The sequence below is a fragment of the Vipera ursinii genome (genome assembly GCF_947247035.1).
Source record: "Vipera ursinii genome assembly, chromosome: 2".
NCBI classification, from domain to species: domain Eukaryota; kingdom Metazoa; phylum Chordata; class Lepidosauria; order Squamata; family Viperidae; genus Vipera; species Vipera ursinii.
This window is the reverse complement of record NC_139513.1, coordinates 175,415,799-175,443,216: the sequence shown is the minus strand read 5'-3', so window position 1 is coordinate 175,443,216 and position 27,418 is coordinate 175,415,799. Positions and strand designations below refer to the sequence as shown.

The window sequence follows — 27,418 nt, the reverse complement described above, 5'->3', positions numbered from 1 at the left end:
AATTAGTTTGTTTAAAATATTTATTGCAGGAAATAAGACCTGCTGGAGAGAAAAGAGAGAAAACATTTGTAATCAGGTCCAATAGGTAATGTGAGGTGGGGTGGCATTTACATTTAAGAAGAAAAAAAAGACAAAATAACAAGTACAAAATGACACTGAAACAAGAAAGGAATTTGGTCTCCTTAAACAATATTGTTGCCTTGGAATAATTTGTTCTTGCATTAGAGGGAGTCAAATCTTACAGGATATTCCCACCTATTCTTTGTAGCTTCACCAAATACAGATTACTATAGAAGGTTAAATAGCTAACTTTTGCTTTTTCTAAATCAGTTGAGGTTGAGCCATCGCAAACAATAATCCTAGTCTGCAAGGAAAAGTTTGTTTTTCAGAGTCTCAAGCAACCTCGCTTGTTCACATACCCCACCCGACAGCAACAAGTAGAGGAGGTGATTCTATTCATAAAAACTAATGCTTCCAAGATCATCTGGGCAACATCTACTCTAAAGAAAGGGGGAAATTAAAAATGTTTAACAAGGAGGTAGTTGAATTGGACATATACAGTTATGGCAAAAAATGAACAACTGATGTGAGTTTTGCTTCTGAATCAGATTTCATAAGACAATCCATGTGTAGCGCTCATTGTCTGCTAGGAATTTTAACGAGCAACCTGTAGTTACAAAGAAAAAAAAAGAATTAGCCAAGAATTAGTGTCCCTGCAATACAAGACTCTCCAAAACTAACTACGTTATAAAGTCATCATGGATGGAATTTCTGGAACTCTGATATCTGAAACCAGAAACCAGATAGTAATTAACTGCTACCACTTCATGGGCCTTGATCGATCAAAGATATTGAATAAAATCTCCAAAAACCCAGAATCAAGACAGATCTCCCCAGTGTTTAACATTACATTTTCTAGAAAAAGTGTCCTAAATTTTTTTCATAAAGAATGTCAGAGACAGAAAGCATCAAAAATTTCTTTGATTGAAAACTGGCTATTATGTCAATTGGTCAGCTAACTGAATCCACTGATTAATAAAACTTTCACAAGACAGAAAATACCTTTGTGAAGGGCTTCATTGGTCATTCTGTTGACATAGCGAACACTGCTCTCTGGTACAAGCCACTTCATTACCATATCCACACAGCTTTTCCGGTAGGAGCTCCATACACTGCCACTGAGAGGCAGGAACTAGGGTTAGTTAGCAAGCCCAGAGTTCACACATGGATAATTCTGATACAGCATTTAGAATCATGGAAAAATATTACACAACCTGCCCTCGATGTAAGATCATCAGAACAAGTGGCAGATTATTCCCTGTGTTCCTTTAATTTTGCCACTACATCAGACATGTCAAACACAAGGCCCGGGGGCCAGATCCGGCCCGTGAAGTGGTTTCATGTGGCCCCCGAAGCCATCCTGGAAACAGTGAGGGAACGGCCCCCGCTGCCTTGGTCCTGGCCCAGAGACCCTCCTTCTGCCAGAGACCCTCAGATCTGTCCCACTCCTGCCCAGGCCCCCATAGGCACCCTTGATGCGAACGATGTACAGCTGGCCATGCCCACCCAGTAAGCCATACGCACTCTAGCCACGCCCACCCAGTAGGCCACGCCCACCCAGGCCATACCCACCCGGCCCCCTGAGGGCAAACGCAATGCTGATGCGGCCCTCAATGAAATTGAGTTTGACACCCCTGCACTACATAATAATGGTCACCATTCACTTCCATCAAGAGACATGGAATGGTACATTTTGAAAATCTTTGCAGAAAGGAAAATATGTCAGAGGAAAGAGAAAGTTGAAGGGCTGATTTTCATTAGAAAGGTTAGAATAGAAAAATGGTAAAAAAAATAATTCAAGGATAAATATCCCCCCCAAAAAAGTAATAGGTTAACCCTGTTTTACCTGGTCTGTCCTTTGACTTCTGTGAGATCACCTACACTGACAGTGACAAAGATCCCAGTATTCAGATCCCATGCCACTTTGAGGCTGGTGTGATATGTCTTTGGTCTGCAGATGATAAGAATGATTAGACTACCCATTCAGTAAACAGACAAATAATACACCTACTTATATCAACGTTTTCCCAACCTTATACAGTTGCTCCAAAGAAATTCTTTGCTGATACAGATAGCATATATTATCTCCAAACATTTTGAGAATGTATTTTAATATCTGGGATATAATATTTTAAATTTCTGATAGAACTACAGATCTTCAGATTTGACCAGTGCTTCAGAATATGCAGAAGCACTTGCGCCTTTTTGCAGGATTGCAATGCTGCTGCAGGAAGGCTTGTGTAGTAACCATACAATCCTGGAAACAAATCCAAGGAATTGTCTAGCCTGGGACTGGACTCACCTGAGCTGTCCCTCTTCATCTGGAGAAGGAAATGCTAGCAGCAAGAGTCCAATATTGATGATGACTTGATTGGTTTCTGGACATACCTAAAAAACACGTTTAAAAGAACTGAATAAGCTGCATCCGGCTGGAGGACAAGGTTCTGTTCTTATCTAAAGGGAATCCAAGGTTAAGACTGAAAGGAACTTAATAAAACAAAGGAGGCTCTCTCAAGGTTGTTCTTAGATCATCCCTGTGCTACATATGAAACATATAGTGTTTTTAACTCTCTCACAAGAAAAGAAATACTCTAAGCCAGGGGTCCCCAATCTTTTGGGCACCAGATTTTTCCGCAGACCGGAGGGGGCATGGATTTGTGTGCTGCCTGCATCCTGTGGGTAAGGCTTTCCTTGTTTGTGTGGACCAGTTGCTGGCATGCTGTGGCCCAGTACTGGTCCAAGGACCGGGGGTTGGGGACCCCTGCTCTAAGCAGGAACCCTTTAATTTCAATACATCAAGATATAAGCCATCAATCAGCTTGTTGGCTGTTCATAACATTTAAGTCAGCTGTTATTGAATGAATAACAACATGTTTTCCTACTCTGCCCCTTACTAGTCAGAGACTTCTCTGAAGTAATACTTTTTCTACTCAGTTTAATTTTTTTTAAACTTTTGTATTATTGTATTTTTATTGTTAGCCACCCTGAGTCCTTCAGGAGATAGGGCGGCATATAAGTCCCCAAAAATAAATAAAAAAAATAAATCAGCCATTCTAAAATGGCACAAATAAAAACTTTGTGTGAACAAATGATCAGAGAGTGGAATGAGCCAGCAATCCACAATAAAATCATCATACTATTAATATCAATTAAAAGTTGCCTGTACCTTATTCCAAATTTTACTCCTTTTACTATTTCAATCTACATAAGTCATAAACTGTGAGACTCGTAGGTCACCTTGGAAAGTTTAGAACTGACAAGAGACAGTACCACTTGGCATTGAATATAATGAGGCAACAGTAGTTATGCCAGAACTTTCAAATAAAACTTGGTACTATTGATCAGAATAGTCAACATGAAGCAAATTGGGAATATTTATCTTCTAACTAATGATGCAAACATGACTCAGAGCCCTGCTCCACAGCAACTCTATTTTTTTAAATTATTGTTTCTTTGTAAATCAGACTGCAGAGAAACTTTTTTTAAAAAAAGTTTGATCATTGAGCTGATCCCAGTACTGTATTATTTGGGTTGCTGTTGCAGCTTGATCAGATGTTGTAGCTCTGAATTGTTATTGTGAACCAATTCACCCATTGTGTTACTGCTGGAAGAGATATCTAGCTTTTATTATTTGTGCCTGCCTGATTTCCACATCACACAATTATCACGCATTATAGAAAGTTTTGGAAAGCTGCCAGAGTGCCCCCAGAATGGCTGGATTGGAAGAAGAATGGAAGTTTTTACAGAGTTCGCACAATTTGTACTTTCTGCATTTCTAGTTCTAGATACTAAAGGAAATGCTCATCTTCTTTATTCTTTAAAAAAGAAATCTTGGGCGCACCATCACTGGAGGTTTTTAAGAAGAGACTAGACAGTCACTTGTCTTGAGATGGTATAGGTTTTCCTGCTTCAGCAGGGGCTGGACTAGAAGACCTCCAAGGTCCCTTCCAGCTCTATTCTAATATATATTTATATTTTCTTAAATATAAGCTATTTGGGGAAAGTTTGTGTTAAAAAACAATATAAAATGTAAATAGAAACAGGTTCTATTAGGGATGACCTCAAATCTGCAGGGAAGCCATATCTCTCCTCTTAACTACATGATCTTCTTCGTGAACTGTAAAATACATTAATTCTTAAATAACCTTCCTTTAATAAGGTGTCTTCCAGAGGTAGGATACAACTCCCAGAACCTACATTTGTTAATGCAATGAACATCACAAATATGACACAAGGAAAGTGGTTTAACAATTCTAGGGGAGGTATGTTAGGAAAAGTCTGGTCTAGAAAACTGCCCATTCGCACTATTTTTATTTATACCGTGTCCTTAGGGAGTCCATTTCCACCCCTTTTTAGATAGACAAATAGCAGTTTACCTGACACCAACTCTGTAGTCAAAACTATTGAAAAACAAATCATGACAGATATGGACCAACTTTGTGAATGGTAAGGGCCTTTATTATTATTTAAGGATAAATTTTAAAAAATCTGTTTAATTATAACTATAAGCTATGTTGACACTCAAGGGGACAGGTAAACTTGCAAGTCAATACTCGGCGCTCTGGCTGAAGGTGCTGCTATACTGACCATTAGCAAATATAATTTAAGTATGTTAAATTTATACCCCATTATTTTTAAAAGCAAATAAATCTAAAAGCGTCTTTCCTCAAATGTCAGCCTGGAGAATAGCATCTGCATTTTTTTTAATGAGCCAAGAAGCAATACTTTTAAAATGATGTTCTGTTCTCAAATAAGATACCATTAAACAAATCTATCATATGCCTACCTCCAAGATGACAATGTCATAATCACTGAAGGAACAAAACTGCTTGGACCATGAAGCATCATTTCGAATCACTTCATTAATAACATATTCAAAATCCAAAGTCAGCTGCTCCACTGTTAAATATTGGCCCTGGAAGGCAGAAAGATAGCAGGGAAGAATCTGTATCAGTACTTTCTGGCACAGCCTGCTCCTTAGCAAGACAGCTGATTTTCAGAAACTCATTATACAAATAAATATAATTGCTCCTCTGTTACACCTCTAACATTGACATTAATACTATAGAATAGTATTAATACTATGGAATGCAACACAACATAAGAAAGACAAAAATAGCACTTCTGAAATCCAGGAACTGCACAAATAAGCTAAGTTAAAGTGTTTTCCTGTTTGAAGACTGAACATCTTTCAAATCTAACAGAAAAGAGAATAGGGGACCTAGACTGGAAAATTTCTCCCATTCACATAGTGCTTGCCAAATGTTATAGTCCTTATATTTTCTGGCTATGGTCCAGCCCTTTTATGAAGATCCTTTAACTGATAAATTACAAGCCTAATATATGCTAAGCCTGTTTAATCATCATTTACATAATAAACCAGAAATGATTGTCTTCATACAACCTACAAACTATAATTAACAAACATACCAGTCACAGTCACATAATGAGCTAAGATCAAACTACACAATGTTTGTTAAACTGGCAACTAAAGCGAAGATGCTTGAAATATAAATCAGAAACATTTGAAACTTGCTGAAAAACAAACTGGTGCTATTTAAATAATCCCTCAATGAGTTCAAGACATATCCCTAAATTAAAACCACTATATTCCAACTAATCAGGGTGTGTTACCAAAAAAAATATATGTTTTGTATTTCAATACAATGAGATCAAACAACTGGATAAAAACAAGAAAGCAAGTAATGAAAAAAACCAAGAAAGTAATGAAAAAAATATTAATGAGTTCACATTTCCTTGAGAATAATTATTTGGTGGTCTTTCTCAAACAGAGTTAGCATCTCTTTCTCCCACATCAGAAGATTGCTAGAAACAGCTCTTACCTCACAAATGGCCTTCTCTTTCAAGAGCTTCAAATTTCTTCCTAGGAGGTCTGTCACAACAAATGGCAAGGAGATTTTGTCATCCTCATATTCTGAAATAAAAAAATAACATAAAGCCATGTAAAAAATAACTATGGAGCATCAAAAGAACAACTTCAAAAAGATCTTTTGCAAGAATAGGGAATAAAAGGAAACCTAAACCAGGAGAAGTAAATGTATTGGAACAGGATGCTTCAAAGAGATTCTGTCTTCCCTTTGATTATCTAAGGTTAGTTAATGTGTTTATTATTCCAAAGCACCCAATAGATCTTTTGTTTTTCCAAATCTCTTATATTTGATTTTTTCATATCTTGTAACTACCAATTCCATTTACTAATATTCTTGCTTTGGATAATTTATTAATATATTTATGATTTATATGCTGCCTTAATCAAAGTAAAATGTCCTATCACTAGCGTACAAGACAAATTTATATCAGTAATTGGTATTTTTAGTATTTTTGAATAGGCAAAGTGTTTGAACTGTAAAATAGAACTGACTGACGTCATCATGCAGTTGTCTACTTGACTGGCTTCATTGTCGAAAACATTTATTTTTGTCTTCTGAATTAGTCCTGGCAGGGTACCAGGATCAAATATGCAAGAGAACACACTTTGTGAATCTATTCTGAAAAACAACCAGTCAGCATTAATCTCTCCTACTTTTCAATTTTTGAAACACCTCGTGAACTATGCTGTATTGAAGAAAAACTTGTCACTGTGAATAATAATATTTAAAAAGCAACACTTGCTGGTTATATAGGAAAAAATCTGTTCCACAAATCCATCTGAACAATATACCAGTTATTATTAAATTTATAAAGCCAAATCAGACACACTCCAATCAAGGTATCACCTTGAATGCCTGCATATTCTGATTATATACTAATGATAAAAGACAAAAATGTATACACCAAATAATTAAATATATAGCAGGGTTAGTAATGCATAGGCTGAAATTTTAGTTTCTAAGAAAATCAGACATTTTATCAGCAAAGAAATTGGCTGATCGGCTGATTAAATAACAACTGTTCTCTCACGAGCAAAACCGAGAGCAATTAAGGGACATGAAAAGCTAGAACAAAAATCAGGGAAAACAAAATTGAGGGGATAAAACAAAGCACCTGGAAGGAAATAAGTTTTTCTCAGTTTTTTCTGGTCTTTACACAGTGGCAGGCAATCCAATACTATAACAATTCACATTGGCAAGAAGAGGGGAAAAATGCAAATGCCATAGGTGGCGAGATGTATAAAATGTCTTTTTAAACAGGACAACTACCGGTATGTTAGACAATCAGAGAAGATCAGAGGTCTCAGAATGGCTACGGTCCAGAAATTTCTTCCTAAACAAGTTTAAAATCCATGCATACCAAAATACTGAGGATGTCCACCATTCACATTTTACAGAAAGCAGTGCATAATATGTGACTATATTACACAAATTAAAAAAGAAGTTTCAGGTTATATAAAATAACACCCACAGAATATATATACTACTAAAACTTTCCCGTAACTTTTAAATGGGCAAAATGGTGGATTATAGAACAAGTTTCTGAATCATAGTACTGTACGTCAAATGGCCTAACTTACAGAAGTATCCAAAAACTGAGACACATGGTTTCAATAGAATTGAAATTTAGCAAATTGGGTGATATTTTGAAACAAAAGTTATCATAAAACAGTTTATGACATAACACAAAATTACACTTAAGTACAGAAGACTTAAAACTTCTTGCTCTAAATACATTTAATATGATACAGAATAACTTAATTGTGGATTTTAAGAGAGTTATAAGCTACAGGCTGTAGCAGGCCCCAAAATTATGAATGAGTCACTGCTAGATCTATTAGCTGTTACACAAATAGAATGCATAATTAGGATTCCTATTTTATTATGCTAGATATTTCAGATAGAGATTCCTCATGCGGTTATGCTACATCATCTGATCTTCTGCTAGCCTTAACTGAAAAGGCTGGGTGAAGTGGGAAAACTCATGTAGTAAGAGGTGACACAATGAGGAAGCCATTGTTTACAGCTAGGCAATGGAGACGGTGCAGGAAACATTCCCAAGGTTGGACAAAGTAGCCTTCCCTTGTTCAAACAGAAATTCAAATACAGTACATGCTTCCATATTCTCCACTGATGGCACTTTTTCCCATATGTACTGCATTTGAATGGAAGCATTTTCTTACTGATACTTTGGCTCATGCCTGCAAATCCTGTCAGAAATTAGAAACCCACTATCACTTTCTTCCCCACACTCACCATCCTCTGCCTCAGAAGAATCATTGGGTTCCAGGACATAGCGCAGTTTGGTATAGTTCACATAGCCTGGCTCAGCTGGCAGACTTTCCAGTTCAAAATTGGCTATAAAAGATTCTTTGGGGGAGCCCCCTGTATCAGAAATGCTACTGGTTCCAGTAGATGATGCAGAACTATGAGCAACGCTGCCATGTAAGCAAGATTCCAAAGTCTTCCTCAGGTCCCAAGAGCCTAGAGTATCCTGGCCTAGAGCCCCAGAGTCAAGGAGACACTTGAGTCCATTGCCTGCTGCTGTTGCTTCTTCTACGGGCGCACTACCTCTGGCTTCCTTGGCCCTTCGGAAGATGTCTGCCACAAATTCCTTTGCCATAGCTACAGCAGGCGAAACGTGGGTATCTATGTCCTGTGGAGCTACAGCAAGAGGCTGTGTCAACGGAGTCTCACTCTGGCAAGAGCAATTGTCTTTTTCCAACTCTTTCTCTAAGCCTGCAGGACAATGTGAGATGAGGGATGTGTGGCTCACTTCCACAACAGGGGCCCGGGACTGGCGACTCCTGTCATAGAGAATTTGGCAGAAGTTGCTGTCATCTAAAAGGAAACAACAACAACAATAAAATCAGAAGTGCTACACAATTTCTACAACACATTTTTAAGGACTATTCGTAATATGTTGCTGACTCCAAAACATGAATATACACGTACAAATAATCATTATATTTGGTTGAGTCTAGTATGCCCTTGTAATTTTTCCACACCGACAAGCTGGGCTTTAGTCTGTTCTCCAGCAAAGTTTTTTTTTTAAAAAAAAAAGACTCAACAGCTACGACAATGAATATTCTGACCAAGCAATCAAAGAAAGTAATTCAGAGGTAGATCATACATATGATATAAGCATCATAATTTCCATTTCTCTCACTTCCTTTTGAAATTCACAACAGAGAGAACACTAAAGTTACATAGACCAATTATGAAAACTTCTTGTAGCAAGTTAGACTATTACTATTCAAATTATATTGAATAGTAATGGTCCAGAACATATTCTGTATTAAAATAATCTTTTAATTTGCAATAGTTGAGATAATTTGAGGGGAGGGGCCGTTCCCTCTCCAATTAAGTAAGTGGATGTCATTCATTTTTATGAGGAAACTGAATTGCTATACTTGGGCAAGTCTTGCTTGCTTTAGTTATATCCCCATCATTGCACTGTTTGAAAGTTCAAATGTTCAAAAACTCTGAGATCTCAAGAGATTTATTCTGATAAAACTCCTGATTTATTCAGTTATTTGATTTGAGGTTTGGTTCTCATAGGCCTACTATATACAGCCCATCCAAATAACAACAACAACAATCCCTCAGTGAGGCAGTATCTTGATGTGATTGTGGGGCTTGTGTATTGTGAGGAAAATGAGAGCTATGCCAGGGGTTCAACCATACTGGACAGGCCTCATCAGAGGAGTCAGACAAAGAGTTGTCTCTCCCATAAAAAATATGGTGAGACATAAAATGTCAGAAAGCCATACCAGCTCGGATGTGGCCCGGGTTAACAAAGTCCACGCTAGATGTTGGAATTCCTGGATATCTGGTGAAAAATGGGCTACAGGAATCGGGACTGTTGGTTGAGCAACCAGAGCCAGCAGCTGCAGAACTACTGGAAGAAAAGGTGTTTACCCATTGCAGATACACAGTGATTGAAAACAAAGAAATAACAATCTGTTCTTATAGATCAAGTCCAACAAGAAGAGGATATTTGAAACAAATGCACCCGTTCTGGAAAGAACAACATCCAGAATCAGAAATAAATAACAGAGGCCAGCAGATCAGTGTCAATTTATAATACAAAATAAAGTTTTCACAGAAGCATAACTGGAAGAACTGCCAAGGTTTACCCAGGGCAAATAAATCAAAGCCTTGCCAGAAGTAACTCAGAATGTAGAAGCAAAGCAGGGGGAGTTGGCAATAGAGGAATCCAGCAGAGATATACAACTGCTTTCATTTAGAAAACAGGCATTTTCTTCTCTGCCCTAGGAAGAGCAAAGCCCTCTAACTAAAGAAATAAAAGAACTGAAACAAAGAGTTGAGTATCTAGACCAGACATGTCAAACACAAGGCCCGGGGGCCGGATCCGGCCCGCAAAGTGGTTTCATGCAGCCCGCGAAGCCATCCTGGAAACAGTGAGGGAATGGCCCCCACTGCCTTGGCCCTGGCCCAGAGACCCTCCTTCTGCCAGAGACCCTCAGATCTGTCCCACTCCTGCCCAGGCCTCCATAGGCACCCTTGATGCCAACGATGTAGAGATGGCCACGCCCACCCAGCAGGCCATGCCCACCCTGGCCATACCCACCCAGGCCCCCTGAGGGCAACCGCAATGCTGATGCGGCCCTCAGTGAAATTGAGTTTGACACCCCTGATCTAGAACAGCAGAAAAACATCAGAATAAGGCTGCCTGCATTGAAGCTTGTTCCAAAGAAACAGCCAGCACAAACATTAAAAGATGCAAATACTGCAATATCAAGCATAAGCACCAACTCACTGCAAGAAACAAGCAATTAATATACAGCACAGCTGCAGTTATAACTGAATACCCAGGATGCAAAATCAACAAAGAAGAAAGAAAGCCAAACAGTGCGCCACAAAAATGGGAGATTAGTCTGGAAAATAAGATCAGCAAGTTGAGGTCAGGTGCAAGCAAGCTAGAACAAATGAAAGAAAAGAAGCTGAAGAACAAGAAGACCAAAGACCACTTAATCAAGAAATACCACTTAGAAATAAGGAAGCTCAAGGAAGCACTGGAAATAATAAAGCAGCAAATAACAGCTATAGCCAAGAAGATCAGCAGATACAAAGCTCGAATTGCAAATTAAAGGCAAAATCTCCAATTTCAATCCAATCAGAAACGTTTCTAATAATCCATCAATGGAGAAACTGCAGTGAATCAGTCAGTACCTGACAAGGAAGAAACAGTGCAGTTCTGGGCGCAGATATGGGATAAACCAAAGAAATACAAAGACGCAGCTTGACTAAAAGAGGTGGCTGCAAATAGCAAGAAAGATCAAGAATTGGTCAGCAGCAGGTGAAGATGAATTGCATGTTTTTTGGTTGAAAGTTCTAACTGGTCAATACCTACTTATTGCCAAGCAGTTCAACTACAGAGTACAAGGAGGGGAAATTGAAGAGTGGCTAACAACTGGGAAAACCTACCTGATAATGAAAGATCCAGCAGAAGGGGCAGCACCAGGCAAATACAGGCCAATTACCTGCTTACCAACAACTTTCAAATTGCTAACTGGTGTGGTAGCTGATGCAGTCCAACAGCATCTAATTGAAAACAATCTCTTTCCACCTGAGCAGAAAGGAAACCACCCCAATAGCAGCAGAACAAAAGATCAACTCCTAATTGACAAAATGATCTTGGAAAACTGCAAGAGAAGGAAGACCAACCTGAATGTAGCATGGATTGACTACAAAAAGGCATTCAACTCTCTGCCACATGACTAGATAATCAAGTGCCTGGAAATAACAGGAGTGTCAGAATCCATTTATATTTCATTTCTAACTATCTCATCTGTGCTAAAGCCAAATCTCATCTTCCCCTGGATTCTGCCATTCCCAAGGGGGAGAGGCGACAGGCATGTGGGCTTTATTGTTTTCACTTCCTCCATAAATGTACCCTTTTGTTTATCAGCCTGTCTGCTATCCATTACAATGTAACAAATTGCTTTCTATGCTGTGCATTCTCTCTGAACTTCCCTCCCTTACCAGGCAACTAGAAAAAGGGGTACAACCCTCAGGGATCTGGTTTATTTCTCCAAAGGTGTGAGGAGCTGTGGAAATGATCATGCTGGAACCAGATTGATGTTATCTTTCCTTTCCCACATGGACTTACCACCTGGAGATTGGCCATGTGGGGTGGGGTTCTGTTTGGGGACACTTTAAAAATATCTATCTGTAAAGGAATCCCTCAGATCCTGTCTATTATGCTTGCTATCTCCTATTTCTTAGTAAAAGTTCCTGCTTGGAAAAACTGTCTCCAAGACTTCTGCTTTCTTAAGATGTGGGTTTGAGGTGGGCCCTGACATGGAGTCAGTAGAAACATCAGAAAATTTGTGCAAAGATCGATGGCACAATGGAAGACACAGTTGCAGGTCAATGGTGAGAGACTGGGAGAGGTTAATATCAAGAGAGGAATATTTCAAGGAGATTCACTATCACCACTACTACTTGTCATTGCACTGTTTCCTCTGTCAACAATACTGAATAACTCAGTCCATGGCTATCAAACATCAAAAACATCTGCCAAACTATCCCACCTCCTTTACATGGATGATCTGAAGCTGTATGGAAAAACTCCATTTGAAACAGAATCGCTGCTCAACACTGACTGTATATATAGCCAAGATATTGCAATGGAGTTTGGCTTGGACAAATGTGCCACACTCACTATCAAACAAGGAAAAATAGTGAAAATTGAAGGAATCAAGATGCCCCACAAAAATAACATTAAGAGTCTGGATAAGGATGATTACTATAAATACCTGGGTATCTTTCAAGCTGACAACATCAAGCACACTTAAGTCAAGAAAAAGATTAGAGGTGAATACATCAAGAGTGAAGAGGTCCAAACTCAATGGAGGAAATACCATCAAGGCAATCAACATCTGGGCAATTCCAGTCATTAGATACACAGCTGGAATAGCGGACTCTATTGATAGGAGGACCAGAAAAATAATGACAATGAATCACACCCTTCATCAGTGACACTGACCAACATTACCTATCAAGGCAAATAAGCAGGCGTGGAATGCTGCAAGTACATCAGTTGGTTGAAGAAGACAAAATGGCTTTGGAAAAATATCTGAAGGACAGTGATGAAGATGCACTGAAGTTTGTATATCAGGAAGGCTTACTGACTACTGGAGAGACCAAACTGCCCTACAAGAAAGACCAAATGAAGAACAGAATGGAGGCATGGGAAGACAAAGCACCACATGGGCAGTCCATTAAAAAATACTGGGAAAACAGATAATAACAAGACCTGGCAATGGCTAAGAGCAGGAAAGTTGAAGACCGAGGGACTAATTGTGGCTGCACAAGACCAAGCCTTAAGCACAAATGCATACAAAGCCAGAATTGAGAAGACAGCAACAGACAGTTCCATTTACTATATGCAAAGAAGCTGAAGAAATAGTGGACCACCTGGTAAGCTGCTGCATGAACTTGCACAGACTGACTACAGACAGTGGCATGATAAAGTAGCAACAATGGTGCATTGGAAGTTCTGCAAGAAATATCATTTGCCTCAAGCAAGAACTGGTAGGACCATAAAATAGAGAAAATCATAGAAAATGAAAAAATTAAATTGCTCTGGGACTTTAGAATTCAGACAGGCAACTGGCACATAACACCCCAGACTTAACAATTGTCGATGAGAAAGACAAAAAAGTCTAGATAGTGGACGTGGCAGTACCTGGAAACAGCAGAACAGAAGAGAAAGAACTGGAGAAAATAAAATACAAAGACCTACAAGCAGAAATAGAAAGACTGTGGCAAAGGCAAGCAAGGGTAGTACTAATAGTAATAGGTGCCTTGGGTGCAATCCCAAAACAACTGGAGCACCACTTGAACACCACTAGCATTGACAAATTTGCCATCAGTCAACTGCAAAAGGCGGCTTTACTAGGAACTGCTTCCATCCTGCGACAATATCTGTAACACCATCAAACATCCACATCTGCCTATCCAAGGTCCTTAGTAAGGACTCGATAGACAAAAATGCCAAATCCAGTCTGAACATCTGGCTGACTGTGTGATGAACAACAACAATAATAGGATAAGGAGCCCTCCTATTCTATCACATCCTAGAATATTAGATAATACTATAAAAAGTAGAGACCTTCAAGATTCTGGGTTCTATATTCTTCCAGGATTTGAAATGGATACCTAACATTAGAACCATCATCAAAAAGGCACAACAAAAATGTTCCTTCCTGTGTCAACTTAGGAAGTTCAGACTACCCCAAGAGCTGTTGATATAGTTCTACAGAAGAATTATTGAGTCTGTCATCTGTACTTCTATAACTGTCTGCTTTGGTACAGCAACTAAACAGGACAGGTACTGACTTCAACTGATAGTTAGGGCTGCAAAAAAAAACCAGTTGCAACCAGTCTGCCTTCCATTGAGGACCTGTATACTTCATGAACCAGAAGGAGGACTGAGAAAATATCTACCGGCCCCTTCCCATCCTGGACATAAACCGTTTCAACTCTTCCCCTCAAGACCCTGCTCTAGGGTGTTGCATGCCAAAACAATTAAGACACAAAGACAGTTTTTCCCCTTGTGCCATCACTCTGCTGAACACCTAATTACCACAATACTGTCTTAAGTCTCAGTATATTTACCCACATAGTATGGCTGTATTATTATTATCCTTCTCATCTTCTACTCTACTCTACTCATCTTCTCCATTAGTATCTTATGTTTATATACTTTGTTGTTTGTATGTACGCTGAGAGCTTATGCACGAGAGACAAATTCCTTGTGTGTCCAATCGCACTGCTACCTGATCGTGGGGGAAATGGTTAAAGGAGTTGCAGACAAGGTGCCATGTTTGCATCTTTATGTAGCCAAATCATATTTTTGCCTTAAAAAAAAAAACTATTTTTTTTACCAATACCTTCAATCAAAAGCTAGAATCATCTCCAAATTGCTACTTCAGTGGAATAGGCATGAACTCTAATCTTTGTTAAGATAAATCTAATTTTCTTGGATAGTCCTACTTCACATACACTAAGTTATGGCCTTTACATTCTTTTTGTATCTTTTTAGCACCTAACAAAGCCCTTCTCTCTTCTTCCTTCCAGCTTTACAGTTGTTTTACCACCTAGCTTTAATTTTAAATATTCTATCATTTTATGTTTTTGGATTGATAGCTATTTTTACTATTTTCTTAATTACCGTATATACTTGAGTATAAGCCGAATTTTTCAGCCCACTTTTTGGGCTGAAAGTTAGAGCCCCTTTCTGAGGCCGCCCCTTACTTGGGATTGTTGGGCGAGAAGGCGACGTGGGCATGGAGGAGGAAGTAAGTCGCGCTTTACTCGTCACTGCGGGGCGGGGAGAAAAAAAGTTCTTGCCGGCCGGACTTGGATGGCGGCAGCGGCATCAGCTGGGAGCCGCAGCCCGGCATAGTCCGGCTGAGCTGAACCAGCTCAACACAAAGCGATCGGGCCTTTCCTTCCCCCCCCTTTCCCTCCCCCCTCCCGCTCTAGGGCAGAGATCCCCTTCCTATCGCTCGGGGCCTTTCGTCTCTTTGGCTCGCCAGGGCTGGAGCGGCGAGAGCGAGCGGCAGAGGAGAGATGGTGGGCTTTCCTTTCCTTTCCTTTCCTTTCCTTCCCTTTCCTTTCCGTTAGAGAGCTACCTTCGTGATTACAATGTGGAGTGGCCGACTGAGGCTGAAAGCACATTAGGTAGCACTTGAGACATGCAGGCAAATCCTGCTAAAGGGCTTTTCCCTCCCACTGGATCCGCGCTCCGCAAGCCTCTGCCGCCGGCGGAGGCTGGATCCGCGCTCCGCAAGCCTCTGCCGGCGGCAGGGCGCGGATCCAGCCGGCGGCAGAGGCTTGTGGAGCATGGATCCAGCCTCCGCCGGTGGCAGAGGCTTGCGGAGCGCGGATCCAGCCGCCGGCGACAGAGGCTCGATCCGCCGTTCTGCAAGCCTCCGCCGCCGGTTAATACCCTGTATTCAGCTCTGGGAAGTGGGGGGAAGGGGGAGAGAGGGGGAGTTTGGGAGGAGGGGGAGCTCCACGGTGCAAAAATAAAGCCCTGCCACTCTTCGCGTTGCTTGCCCGACTCGCTGTCACGGGACCGCACGGATCGCCTCGCTCCCACCGGCAGCTGATTCCTTCGAGTTTGGTCTCGAGCGATTTTGCATTTTCTCCAGTGCTGAAAGCCACTCGGCGGATCCCAGCCTCGGCTTATACTTGAGTCAAGAACTTTTCCGGTTTTTGGGGGTAAAATTAGGGGTCTCGGCTTATACTCGAGTCGGCTTATACTCAAGTATATACGGTACTCTGAAAACCCATTGAAGTAAAAAGGTGAAATCTGCACACAGAATTCAGCCTGATATGAGTTCTCTTTCAAAATATATTCTATTTCATTGTCAGCAGTAAATATGGATTTTTATGAGGGACGAGGGAAATTTACTGCTGTCCAAACAGCATGAAAAATGGTAACGACACTGGCTAAATATTAGGACTGTGCAAAGTATTTGGATAAAACATTTCATGGCACGCAGCAGCACAAGTACCTCTTTTAAAATTCTGAAACAACTGCATCTTCTGCAAGGCTTACCTAGCTGTTTTGGATGTTGCTTTTGTTTGCTCCTGTATGTGTAAATAGACAACTATTTCACTTTCTTCAGCAAAAATGTTGTTGCTTTAATCATTTGAAGTGAGATGCTTTATTTGTGCTACTGCACATTTGGAAGCGCCTCATTTCAAAAACTCTACATAACCCTAATATAATGTGCAAAGTAAGGATCAAACATAACATTACAAACACTAAGGGTTAAGCTAAAGTTATAACAAGAAGATATGAACTGGTGAGGCCCCCATCTTCAAAAAAGGGGAAAAAAGCCTAACATTCAGTAAGCTAGGTCTTAAAGTGGGTATGGATTTAGAATCAGCAGGATCTAGCAAGAATTCATAGTCACATCTCTTTCCCTCACACATAGACAAACAGATGCAGCTACACATAAACACTTCCCCACTCATTTACCTGATGTATGCACAGAAACAGCACAGGCAACTAGAGAATAGCTGGTGTTAAGCAGCACCACTTGGTCCTTCTTGAGTTGGAATGCTGGCTGAAATGTGGGGAAAGGATACACCACCTGGTACTTCATGTGCAGCATGAATCCATGCTGCAAACATTTGGCATTTGGGTCACCTGAGAAGTATACGCAAGGGAACATCAGAACCAAGACAGACTCCTTCTTAGGCAAGACTTACAGTTACCCATTTTTATTGTTGAATTAAATTTCCAAGGTAAGATAATAAGCATGTTGCAGAATGCACATCATCTAAGTTGTGATATCATGCTAATTCACTAAAATAAGATTTCTGAAGCCACCGATAAAGAGGTCACTTACAATTACAGGTAGTTCTTGATTTACAACCATAATTAGTATTGGAATTTCCATCTCTAATGTGGTCATAAAAGTGACGTCACGTGAGTGCATTGCTTAACAATAGCAATGCCAGCATTCCTAGTTGCCATCATAACTCCAGATGTGAAAGTTGTTCAGTGGGAAGCAGAAGGCGTCCCAGCTAAGGAATATGAGGTGGCGAAGAGAGGAAAGGGAGACCCTAGGAGGTTCAGCACAGACAATACAAAAGCTCCAGCGTGCTGCAATGTTGTGTGAGTTCAGGGAGGCTGGGGAAAGAACATGGTGCAACCCCAGCCCAGCAGCTCAAAGCCACCAAGCCCCAGCAGCATGGAAACTGCACCCAGGAAAGCACAAGAGCTTCTTGGCATACTGTGGCTCTGAGAGTTCAAGAAGCCTCTGAGCTGAATTGTAGTGCAAGGCTCAGCCCCAGTCAACCACACCACCCTGTACTCCAAGGCCCCTGCTGCCCTGTGCTCCACCATCCTAGCAGATCTTTGCCATTTTCTGCCTTTGGCTGCTCACGAGGTGTGCCCGGCTGGCCCTTCATGAGGTAGCTGCTGATCATCTTCTCCAGTTCTCATGAGGAAACCTCAACCCATGACGTAAGGAAAAAAACCTTATGTAGCCAGCAGCTGCCTTCCAAAGGATCAGGCCAGGCATATCTCATCAGCAACGAGAGAAAGAAGGTGGCAAAGGTCATGGACTATGGAGGTGCAGGGGACAAAAGGGCAGAGATGGGAGGGAGATAGGTTGGTGGAAAGCACTGAAGTGCCCCTGTAGTTTAAGTGCAGGTGAACAGTCAAGCACCTGAATTCTGAATTTTTGGCACTGCAACTGCCACAACTTCTGGAATCAAACATAGGTCCCTTTATTCAGCTTTGCTGTAACTTCAAACAGTCAGTGAACAAATGGTCAGAAGTCAAAAACTACCTGTATTCCCAATGATTAACAGTGTCCCAGTGTCATTTCTCTCATATTTGAAAAACTGGAACTGAGCAGAAAATATGAAAATAGTTTTTAAATATTAGGCAATAATACTCTGAAAACACATTAATTCTGGCATTTTTCTCAGATTCTGTGTACTTCTTTCTCCTACTTAAAACTTTAATCAGTCCCTTCAAATAATTTTGAAGGGTAAAATAAGGGTAAAAAATTCCCGTCAGTCATGTTCAACCTACCTGGATGTGCAATGGCCATGTCTCGGCAACTGGGACAGTACATAAAAGGAGGCATAGCCACTGCACTGATATAGATGTCTCTATGGTTTTCATCACTCATCATCATGTTCATCAGGAGGCCATTGGCTGAACGGGTACTAGCAGGACAAAAGAAATAGTGGTCATTCCATTTACATTTTTACATTTGTAATTTTTAGTTCTGGCTTACAAACTGAACTCCAAACCTGTTTTAAAAGTATCTGTCAGACTTCCAAACCTGCAAATTAATTCTCAATAAATTCAGTGACATTTAATCACTTGATTTAATCCAAGGTAACAAAAGGTTATGGTGTTCCACTAAATTCCTAAATTTAATCTGTAACAACTCAGAAGTTTAGAGTTTGTTTGTATTCTGCTAAGCTGTTCCCCAACTTTTCAAGTCGACATCTAATTTCCTAGATATTTATCATTGCTAATATGAAACAAAAAGTATAATTTAGAATGCTGCTAAATAGAGTAAGTCTGCAGAAGGATATATTAGACAAAGCTTTGAAACTCAAAGCTTATTTTACTAAAGAAACATACTTGAAACCAAAAACGATGACCTTAGAGGAATCACTGGGCCATTCACATACAGTCAAGTAAAGGTCACTATAGATTTCTTCATCCTGGAATAATCGGACCTGGCGGACCTGAAGGAACAAGAACATACTTATTAGATCACAGATGTACCTTCCAAAGAAATTATTAGAATATACAATAACAATGACAAAAACCTTATTAATCTAGTACATTAATTCCAATGTGTTTTATGGTTCTTTTGCCCTGTATCAGAGAATTAATTGCTGCCAAATGTAGCTACATGAAAAAGAAAACCAAACATTAAAAGACATCTAATGCAACCTGTTATGGCTTGATAGTTACTTAGCATTTGCCAAGATTACAAAACAGGGCCAAGCTTAATCTGACTGGACAAAGTTTCTGATCTACATTTTTTTTAATTAAAAAATTGATGTTACGTGATCTTGGTTAAAACTTCTACAAAACGTTGTACTTTGTCATGAAGAAACATTGACATATAGGCAGGTTTGCAATATTTGGGCACTTGTTTTTAATTTTTTTACTAATGCTATTGTTCAATAAACTAGTTACTACTATAATAAACTATCTGGTACACTAAACTAGTATGTACATGGAAAGACCAACATACAAATGGCTAAAGCTGATTTATATTTTATAAAGATGCCAAATAAGTTTGAGATTATTTTTGCTAGATTATAACATCCAATGTAATTTGTAATAGTTCTTCAGAAATGTTACCAATCTAATTTGTCAAAGCTCAAACTATAATTTATATTAGTGAAAAGTGGTATTGAAAAGGAAAGTATCAAGCACAAATTCAGATAGATAAATAGATGAAAATCTAGTACAGAATTCAGTAGTTCAGAGTATACTACAGCTATGGCTTTATATCAGGGGTTCCCATCCAGGGGTGCGAGACGATACTCCAGGTTTGGGTTTGGGGTGGAATATCGGGTTTGGCTTTTCAAAATTATAGTGTATATGCATAATTTGTTGCTGTTATTTCAAATTTTTGTAAGGGATGCGAGAATATATCAGAAGCATTCTAGGGGTGCAGGCTATAGAAAAGGTTGGGAGCCGCTGCGTTATATCAAGATATCTAAACTGCCTCTTCTCATATAAAAAGAGGCTCAGTCAATCATACCACCAAGGTATATAGTCTATGAGGGCATACTGAAAGGTTACTACTCAATTAGCTGTCACGAGAGGTTACAATCATACTACTTCCCCCTGCCTCACTTCCTACAAAATGATTTTCCTTAAAAACAAAACAAAATTCAAGACCATAATGATTTACTCCTGCAAGTGGTTTGCAAATGATTTTTTTTTAAAAAATATCCATTTTTTCAGAATTATTCTTCAGAACTGAAGAAGCTTCTTGGATGAGAAGCGAAACATCTTCAAACAAAAAACAAAGTCCAGTTGCCTTTTGAAAAAGCACCTTTAGAAAAACCATTATCTGGATGACTGACAATCTCCACAAAAAGAATTATTTTACTTTATAATATGGCACAGCCATACAGAAAAGAAGAAATGTAAATCTACTAAATGATTTCTGGAAGGGGGGGGGATGACAAAATATTGCACTTAAAAACTTGAAGTAAAAGCTATGCCTTTTGTTATTTGGGAGATATTTCTCTCTGTAATTGTTCTTTCTGTGCTCTCTTTAATATTAGCTACTATGATGTTTAATCTCCTCTACATATTTTGTTTAAAATGTCTAGTCTAATCCAACATTCTAATGGTGTTTTTTTCTTAACCTTTGGTAGTGCTATAATCATCTAGCAACTTATTAATACAGTATGTTCGATTACTTTATGACTTATAGCTCTTTGTTTTAAAGCAGGGATGTCAAACTGCCGGCCCACAGACATGTCACGACAAAACCGCACCCACCCCATTGCAGGCAATGGGGGAAAAACTCCAATACGTCACACATCACATGATGTCGCGAGTTTGACATGTCTACTTTAAAAGAAAAAAGGGAATACCATGAACACTTATTAGAGAAATAAAATTCACTCTGGAATAGATTACAAAGAAAGCTTCCTATCTAGTTTTGAATGACATAAAAGTAATATCTGAATATTAGAAACAAACACAAATGTCCTGTCTCAGGTTTTCTTGATTATCCACCAGAAACAAGCAAATAAACTGCAGACATGAGGCATTACCATTTGTATTTCTAGTATGACATTAAAAGAATTTTGTTAGGCAAACTGAAGCTAATACCTACATTTCAAGAAATCAAAATACTATGGTCACTAGGAAATATAATACTACATAATAGCAAAAATCTAGCAGGAACATTCCACTACTAAAACCTGTTACTACTCTGCTCTTCTCACAGCATCCAACCATTTTGTATAAGTCCATACAAAACTCTACACATTTACATTTACATTTGCAGCTTCAGCGCAAAGAAAAACACTCTATTGTTTTAAATCTTCTTCTATCTTTTGAGCTGTTTGAAATTTTTAGAGAGCAAAAATTAAACTTGGGCTTAATACAAAAGGTCAAACCTTGTAAATGTATGAGAGATATTTTAGTCTGGTATATATATTGTGTAGTGCAGTCCATACCATTTTTAGCTTGCTGTGAACATTGAACTCCCACCAATAGAGATGGTAGATGTAAAAAGAGAAATCATCATCTCCACTGCTGCTAGTATAAGACAAGACGTATCTCCCACACTTAGAGAAGCCAAGGAAAATGTGTCTGCAAGGCAAGAAAAAGCAAGCCAGAGTGAGACTGCAAGATTTTCAAATAAGTAAGGTACATGAGCAGTTAATCACCTCACACCAAGGAAAATAACTAATCCATAGCAATTAAAAAAATGATTTGAACATAAACTTACCCAGCACATAGGAAATGTTCATCAACAATGCTCTTCAGAGACACACAAACCCTCGGTGGTAACTTACGAAAGAGACGAGGTGACAACTGACCATTGATCTGTAAACAGGCATCAAAAGATCTTAAATACATACATATTCCCTTTATGCCACACTAACCCAAATTTTATTATGATCTTTGGCCAGCATATGTACATCCAGGGCTTTTTTTGTCATAGAACGCTCAGAACGGAGTTCCGGCACCTTTTTTGGATAGAACCTTGTAGGGTAGGCAAGGCGGGTTGTATGACATGTATGAGTTCCAGCACTTTTCTTTTACAAAAAAAGCACTGTGTACATCTATATGTGTGTGTGAACATACATATCAAAATAAATGAAAGTGTTTAGAAAAAAGTGGATTAATTTATCAATATATCAAGCAAATTTGAGTAGACATTACAATGCAACAGAACACATGCTCAATGGGAATCATAGGGACAGTGATACATGGAAGGGATTTATTTAGGTATTTACAATCAATGACTCCTAAAGGGAATACACTGAATCTAGCCAGAAGAAATGCCCTGCAATGTCTATTTTTAATTAGGGATTGGGAGTAATCATCTGGATTGCTTGTAAAAGACAATCTCCAACACAGAGGTTGCCTTGCTGCTAAACTAACATCTTGTTGCCATTCTGTGTCTACAATCTTTCTTTCAATGAACTTTTTGCCTAATCATATCCCATCCTTTGTATTGCGTTATTAGATATGCCATAGGCTGCCAGTTTTTATCTGATGGCTATCTTCCAAGTAGACTGGAAATTATCCGTTCACCAGAAATATCAGATTGTTAGATTAAACAGTGATTTTAGCCCGTACTTAAAGGTAATAATCTAGCTCCTGACTTCTATCCTTATAATGACATGACATGACATGCAACTGGCTGACATAATTACATAATCTTAAAAATTTGGATTGTCCCTTCTATGCTGCAGCGAAGGTCCCAGTTGAATCCCATATACTAGTGGTGTCATAATTTTAGCCTCAAACAGTTTTTAACCAATATAGTGTCCACCCTCAGAGGAACAAAAGGACAGCAAAGTGATGCCACTCCTTTGAGCAACCCAGGTATGGGACTATGTCCTGATGATGAACTCCCAAGCATTTGACTTCTTCTGTGTTACTGCCTTTAAGATACCTATTATGAATTTTAGATCATTTGTTAAAGGTCATAATTTTTGTTTGTTGATAGTATCATTGTTGAATAAAGGATCTCTATACAGCCCTATCACAGACAGCGATCGAATAATCATAAAGGAAATGTCTACAGTAGTGGCCAAAATTGTGGGAACCTTTTGGGAAAAGTGTATTTTTGTGGTTTGATGGCTAATAACACCACTTTTTTTGGAGTAGTACCATAAAATTATATATCAATGGAAAGATAATTTAATCAAGAATGTAATGCAACATAGTCTGTTCAATTATCTGTACTGTATTCTATGAAAAGTTATAGCCAAATAACCAGAAAAAGGAAACACAACTTGCTTAGGTTGATATCAGGTAGCTTTCCTTCATCTGATTGTAGCCAATGAGCATGAGTGTTTAGAGAGCCAATCAGGTGTCATCTTGTTTTGGCAATTAGCTAATCAGTAGGATTCAGTTATTGATGTCATGTATTGAAGCTGAGAGGAGGACATCTGTCAGTGTGTTATGTGATCGCTATCAAGTTGGTTGGGTTTTTTTCCTTTCATTTAGTGGGCTTGTAAAACGTAATAAAATTAAAGTAATGGTGCAAAGAGTTGACTGGTTGCCCAGACACTGATGTAAAATAGTACTATTAAGTGAACAAGATTACAGTTATAAAGAAATTAGAAGAAAAATTGGTGGAAACTTAACCAAAGGTGGCATTTCTACTGTACACTTTTCCCAAAAGGTTTCCATAATTTTGGCCACTACTGTATATTGAAGATGCCTTTGTTGACACATTCTATAAGTGAGTTTACATAAAATTAAAAATTGACCTCCTCTTCACTCATCCCCTTCCCACATCTCAAATAACTGTGAATGAATTAGTAATAAAAAGGCAAAAATTGTGAACCTCTTATACAAGAATCATGAAGTTAACTCAAAATACACTCAGGACTAATTAAAAAAAGAACAAGCAAGATGGAAAGTTATAAAAGTTATACTATACTACTCGTAGCATAATTGGCTATGTCATTTTATTTTTATCCTACATCTATATATGCACATAGTTCCTATCCTCACACAATCATGCCTAATAAGTTACCCAGAGAAAAAAAATAATTTGGCCATAATTAATGGGGGAATGATTGAACTAAGTTGGAGTTTTGCTGGTTCAAGCCCAGCTCTGAAGGTATGTCCAGAAGCCCTTTATTTAAGACAATGTACTGTGTTAAAAACAAGATCACAATTACAATGAAAAAAAGAAAAAATGGACATCTGGGGAACAAATCAATATTATCTCAAACATACATGAAGGGCCCAACCTATCCAAAACCTAGATTTTAAGGCCTGTTTGAACATTGCTAGGATACAGGAAATATAAATCTTTATGAGTGTAGCTCATAGAGAAGAGGTGATACATGAGCATATCGTGGCATGTCATAAGTATGCTGCCAAATTCTGGATCAGTTTCAGCTTTCAAGTAGTCATCAAAGAGCAGCCATACATTACAAAAGTATATATGCAAGATGACTATGAAAGTATGAAAGTATGAGAACTACCTGATTAAGAAATGGGAATTAATGCACAGAATAAATCTATGGGAAACTCTTCCTGACCACAGCTGCCACCTGCTCTTTAAGTAGGAGCTGAGTCCCAAAAAACACCACCCAATAAGTGCACCAATCCCAAATAGGGAAGTGCAATGCCATTCATGACTAAAGATGGAAAATCTTAAGTTACAGGTAGTTCACAACCACTCTTATCTTGTTATAGTTGAGCCTGAGTCTGTTTGTCCTCATCTAGATCCCCACAGCTATCAAACACTGGGAACATACTTCAACAGCATTATTTGGTTGCTTACAAGCCATCTCTGTCCCAATCTGAAACATGACTGAAGAAAGTCCACATAATTCATTTCCTCCAAGGCCCTCTCAGGTTATAGCCTATTTTCTCAGTGAACCTTCCAAGAAAGGGAAGGTTAAAGACTGGACAAACTTATCCAGAACTGTTTGATCCAGGAGTTGATATACCATTGCCTCCTTCAAAGTCAGCAAAATTATCACCATCACCTAGAACTCAATACTACTATATAGTATTGAATACCAATAAGCAGGTATTCAGTCAAGAATTCTGTCCATTTCCTCAGAAGTTAAACATTAAAGCTTATCCCAAGTAACCAGGCAAGACCATGCTTCCATCACCTCTGCAAGACTTACCCAATTGTAGTCCAGGTCTAAGTGAATCTGAGTGATTTTATCCACCAGAAACTATTGTTTATAGTGGCTATGGATATGGCCTTATGACTCATCTTTTCTCAGGAGGGAATCGGTCACCTTAAAAAGAGCAACTGTCTGGCTATCGATGGACACAACAGCAGAAAAACAATATTTTGCCACTCTTAATGCCACAGTGTATTCCTTGATAGGGGCTTTCATTTGTGCTTGGTTGGATTCACTCTTGGTTTTCCTCCAACAGTGCTCTAGGCATTTCTTCTGGTGTTTCATTCCCTGGAGTTCCTCAGAAAAACAGGAGCACCACAAGATCAATGCACAGTGAGAGGTTGCATAGGAGCAATCCGATCAAAAACTTTCATCAATTGTCCATTTTGGCAATAACTAAGACCTCAATTGAACCGTCCACCAGATCCTCTGGGACAAACCAAAGGGAGGGAGAGGGAGGGGGACAGTGGTTATAGGTTGAAGAGCAACCACAGACCACAGTTAAGGACCGACTTTAGCTGTAACATCTTCCACTTCCAGATTATGTTGCAAGTACACCAATAACAAAAATCACACCTTGTGTGCAACACCTGGCACACACTGGGCCTTCAATAAGTAGGGGCACATCATAGGATCCTCCCCAGTTACTCCTGCACTCAGCAACGGAGGAGGTGCCACCTTGCCTTGGCCAACCTGTCAACCGACCTCTCCCTCTCTTCCCGGTCCTCCACAAATATAAACCGTGGTTGGTCACAGGTTATGTCCAGGTCAATGCCCCCTCCGTTTCCCTAGCCAGCAGAGAAAACAAAGTCCGGTCAAGCTTAAGAGTCCGGCGAAACAGAGCCTGGCAAACCAGAACTCGAGACCGATAAAAGAAAGGAAAAGATCAGAGAGGGGCTGAAGGCCTTAAGGCCGACAACAAGCTTTCTCTCACCTCGACTCCGCTCGCGGCCTCCCAGCTCCTTTCTACCGCTCCTCGAGTACTTGCTTGCTGTAGACTCACTAGTGCAGGGGTCTTCAAACTTGGCCCTTTTATGACTTGTGGACTTCAACTCCCAGAATTCCTCAGCCAGCTTCGCTGGCTGAGGAATTCTGGGAGTTGAAGTCCACAAGTCATAAAAGGGCCAAGTTTGAAGACCCCTGCACTAGAGCCTCGTGGGGGAACCCGGGTGCCCCCGGTGCCCGAGAGCGACTCCAGCTGAACCGCCGACAAGCCGAGTATGAGCCACGCAAACTGCTTTCACCGGAATGCTCGACATAGCTTTGTCAATGCCTTTCTTCCTACAGGGGCATTAATTCCACGGCTGGCCCTCCCTCACCGCCTGCCTCTCCACCCTGTGGTGGGTACCTTTCCAGCAACAACACCCGGTCACATCCGTCCCTTCCCTCTCCCGTGGCTGTTCCCGCTCACCTTGATGCGCTCGAGCTGCCGGACGACGTGCTCCCGCCGAGCCCCGCGCCCCAATTCCGCCGAGCCCCGCTTTCCACCCGAGGCGGCGCCCCGCTCCGATTTCGAGCTCGGCGCCATTTTCCTCCACCTCCTCAGCCGTTCGTCGCCACGGCCTCCCTCGAGTGAGCGCCCACGCCGACGCTATCGCGCCCTCGCTAATTGGCCAGCCTTCGCACGTGAGCAAGCGTCGATTAGCGCTCGCTCGGAACTTCGTTTCGTCTCTCAACTGCCATTGGTCAATATAACTGTCTACCATCCACAGTACGTCCCTACTCTCACCTCACAGATGAGCGATGTCACACGTTAAGCGCGCGCTCACTCGGGCCTGATCTATCGCTGGCTTTCGATTGGCGAAATTGCCTTTCAGTTTCGGAAGGGAAAGCGAATAGGCGACGCCTCCCTGAGTTCTCAGGCACAACGCGGGGTAGAAAAAGACCTAGAGAAGGAAAGTGTTACGTTGCCATAGTAACATGGCTTGGCCTGCCCATCCTGTCAAGCAAAGACCCCAGCAGAGTGTACTCTGGACTAAAACACAGGATGTTATTGTATTAGAATGTGCTTCTGTGGTTTCACCTGAGACCATATTAAACAAAAAAATAAAAGCTTAATACATGGCAGA

The 27,418-nt window shown here is 40.0% G+C and overlaps 1 protein-coding gene across 1 annotated transcript; it reads right to left on the bottom strand.

Annotated features, from left to right (window-relative positions):
- Positions 1-6: 6 nt before the first annotated feature.
- On the bottom strand, positions 7-26,951 carry DCAF15 (DDB1 and CUL4 associated factor 15). Its single transcript, XM_083357139.1, has 13 exons — positions 26,761-26,951; positions 21,965-22,062; positions 21,690-21,825; positions 19,111-19,217; positions 18,547-18,683; positions 16,978-17,148; positions 8,208-8,792; positions 5,904-5,995; positions 4,847-4,975; positions 2,363-2,448; positions 1,907-2,011; positions 1,063-1,178; positions 7-667 (listed from the first exon to the last, which is right to left on the bottom strand). Exons 1-13 carry the CDS (start codon positions 26,875-26,877, stop codon positions 612-614), a joined length of 1,935 nt encoding a protein of 644 aa, XP_083213265.1. The 5' UTR covers positions 26,878-26,951; the 3' UTR covers positions 7-611.
- Between the last annotated feature and the right edge of the window lie 467 nt (positions 26,952-27,418).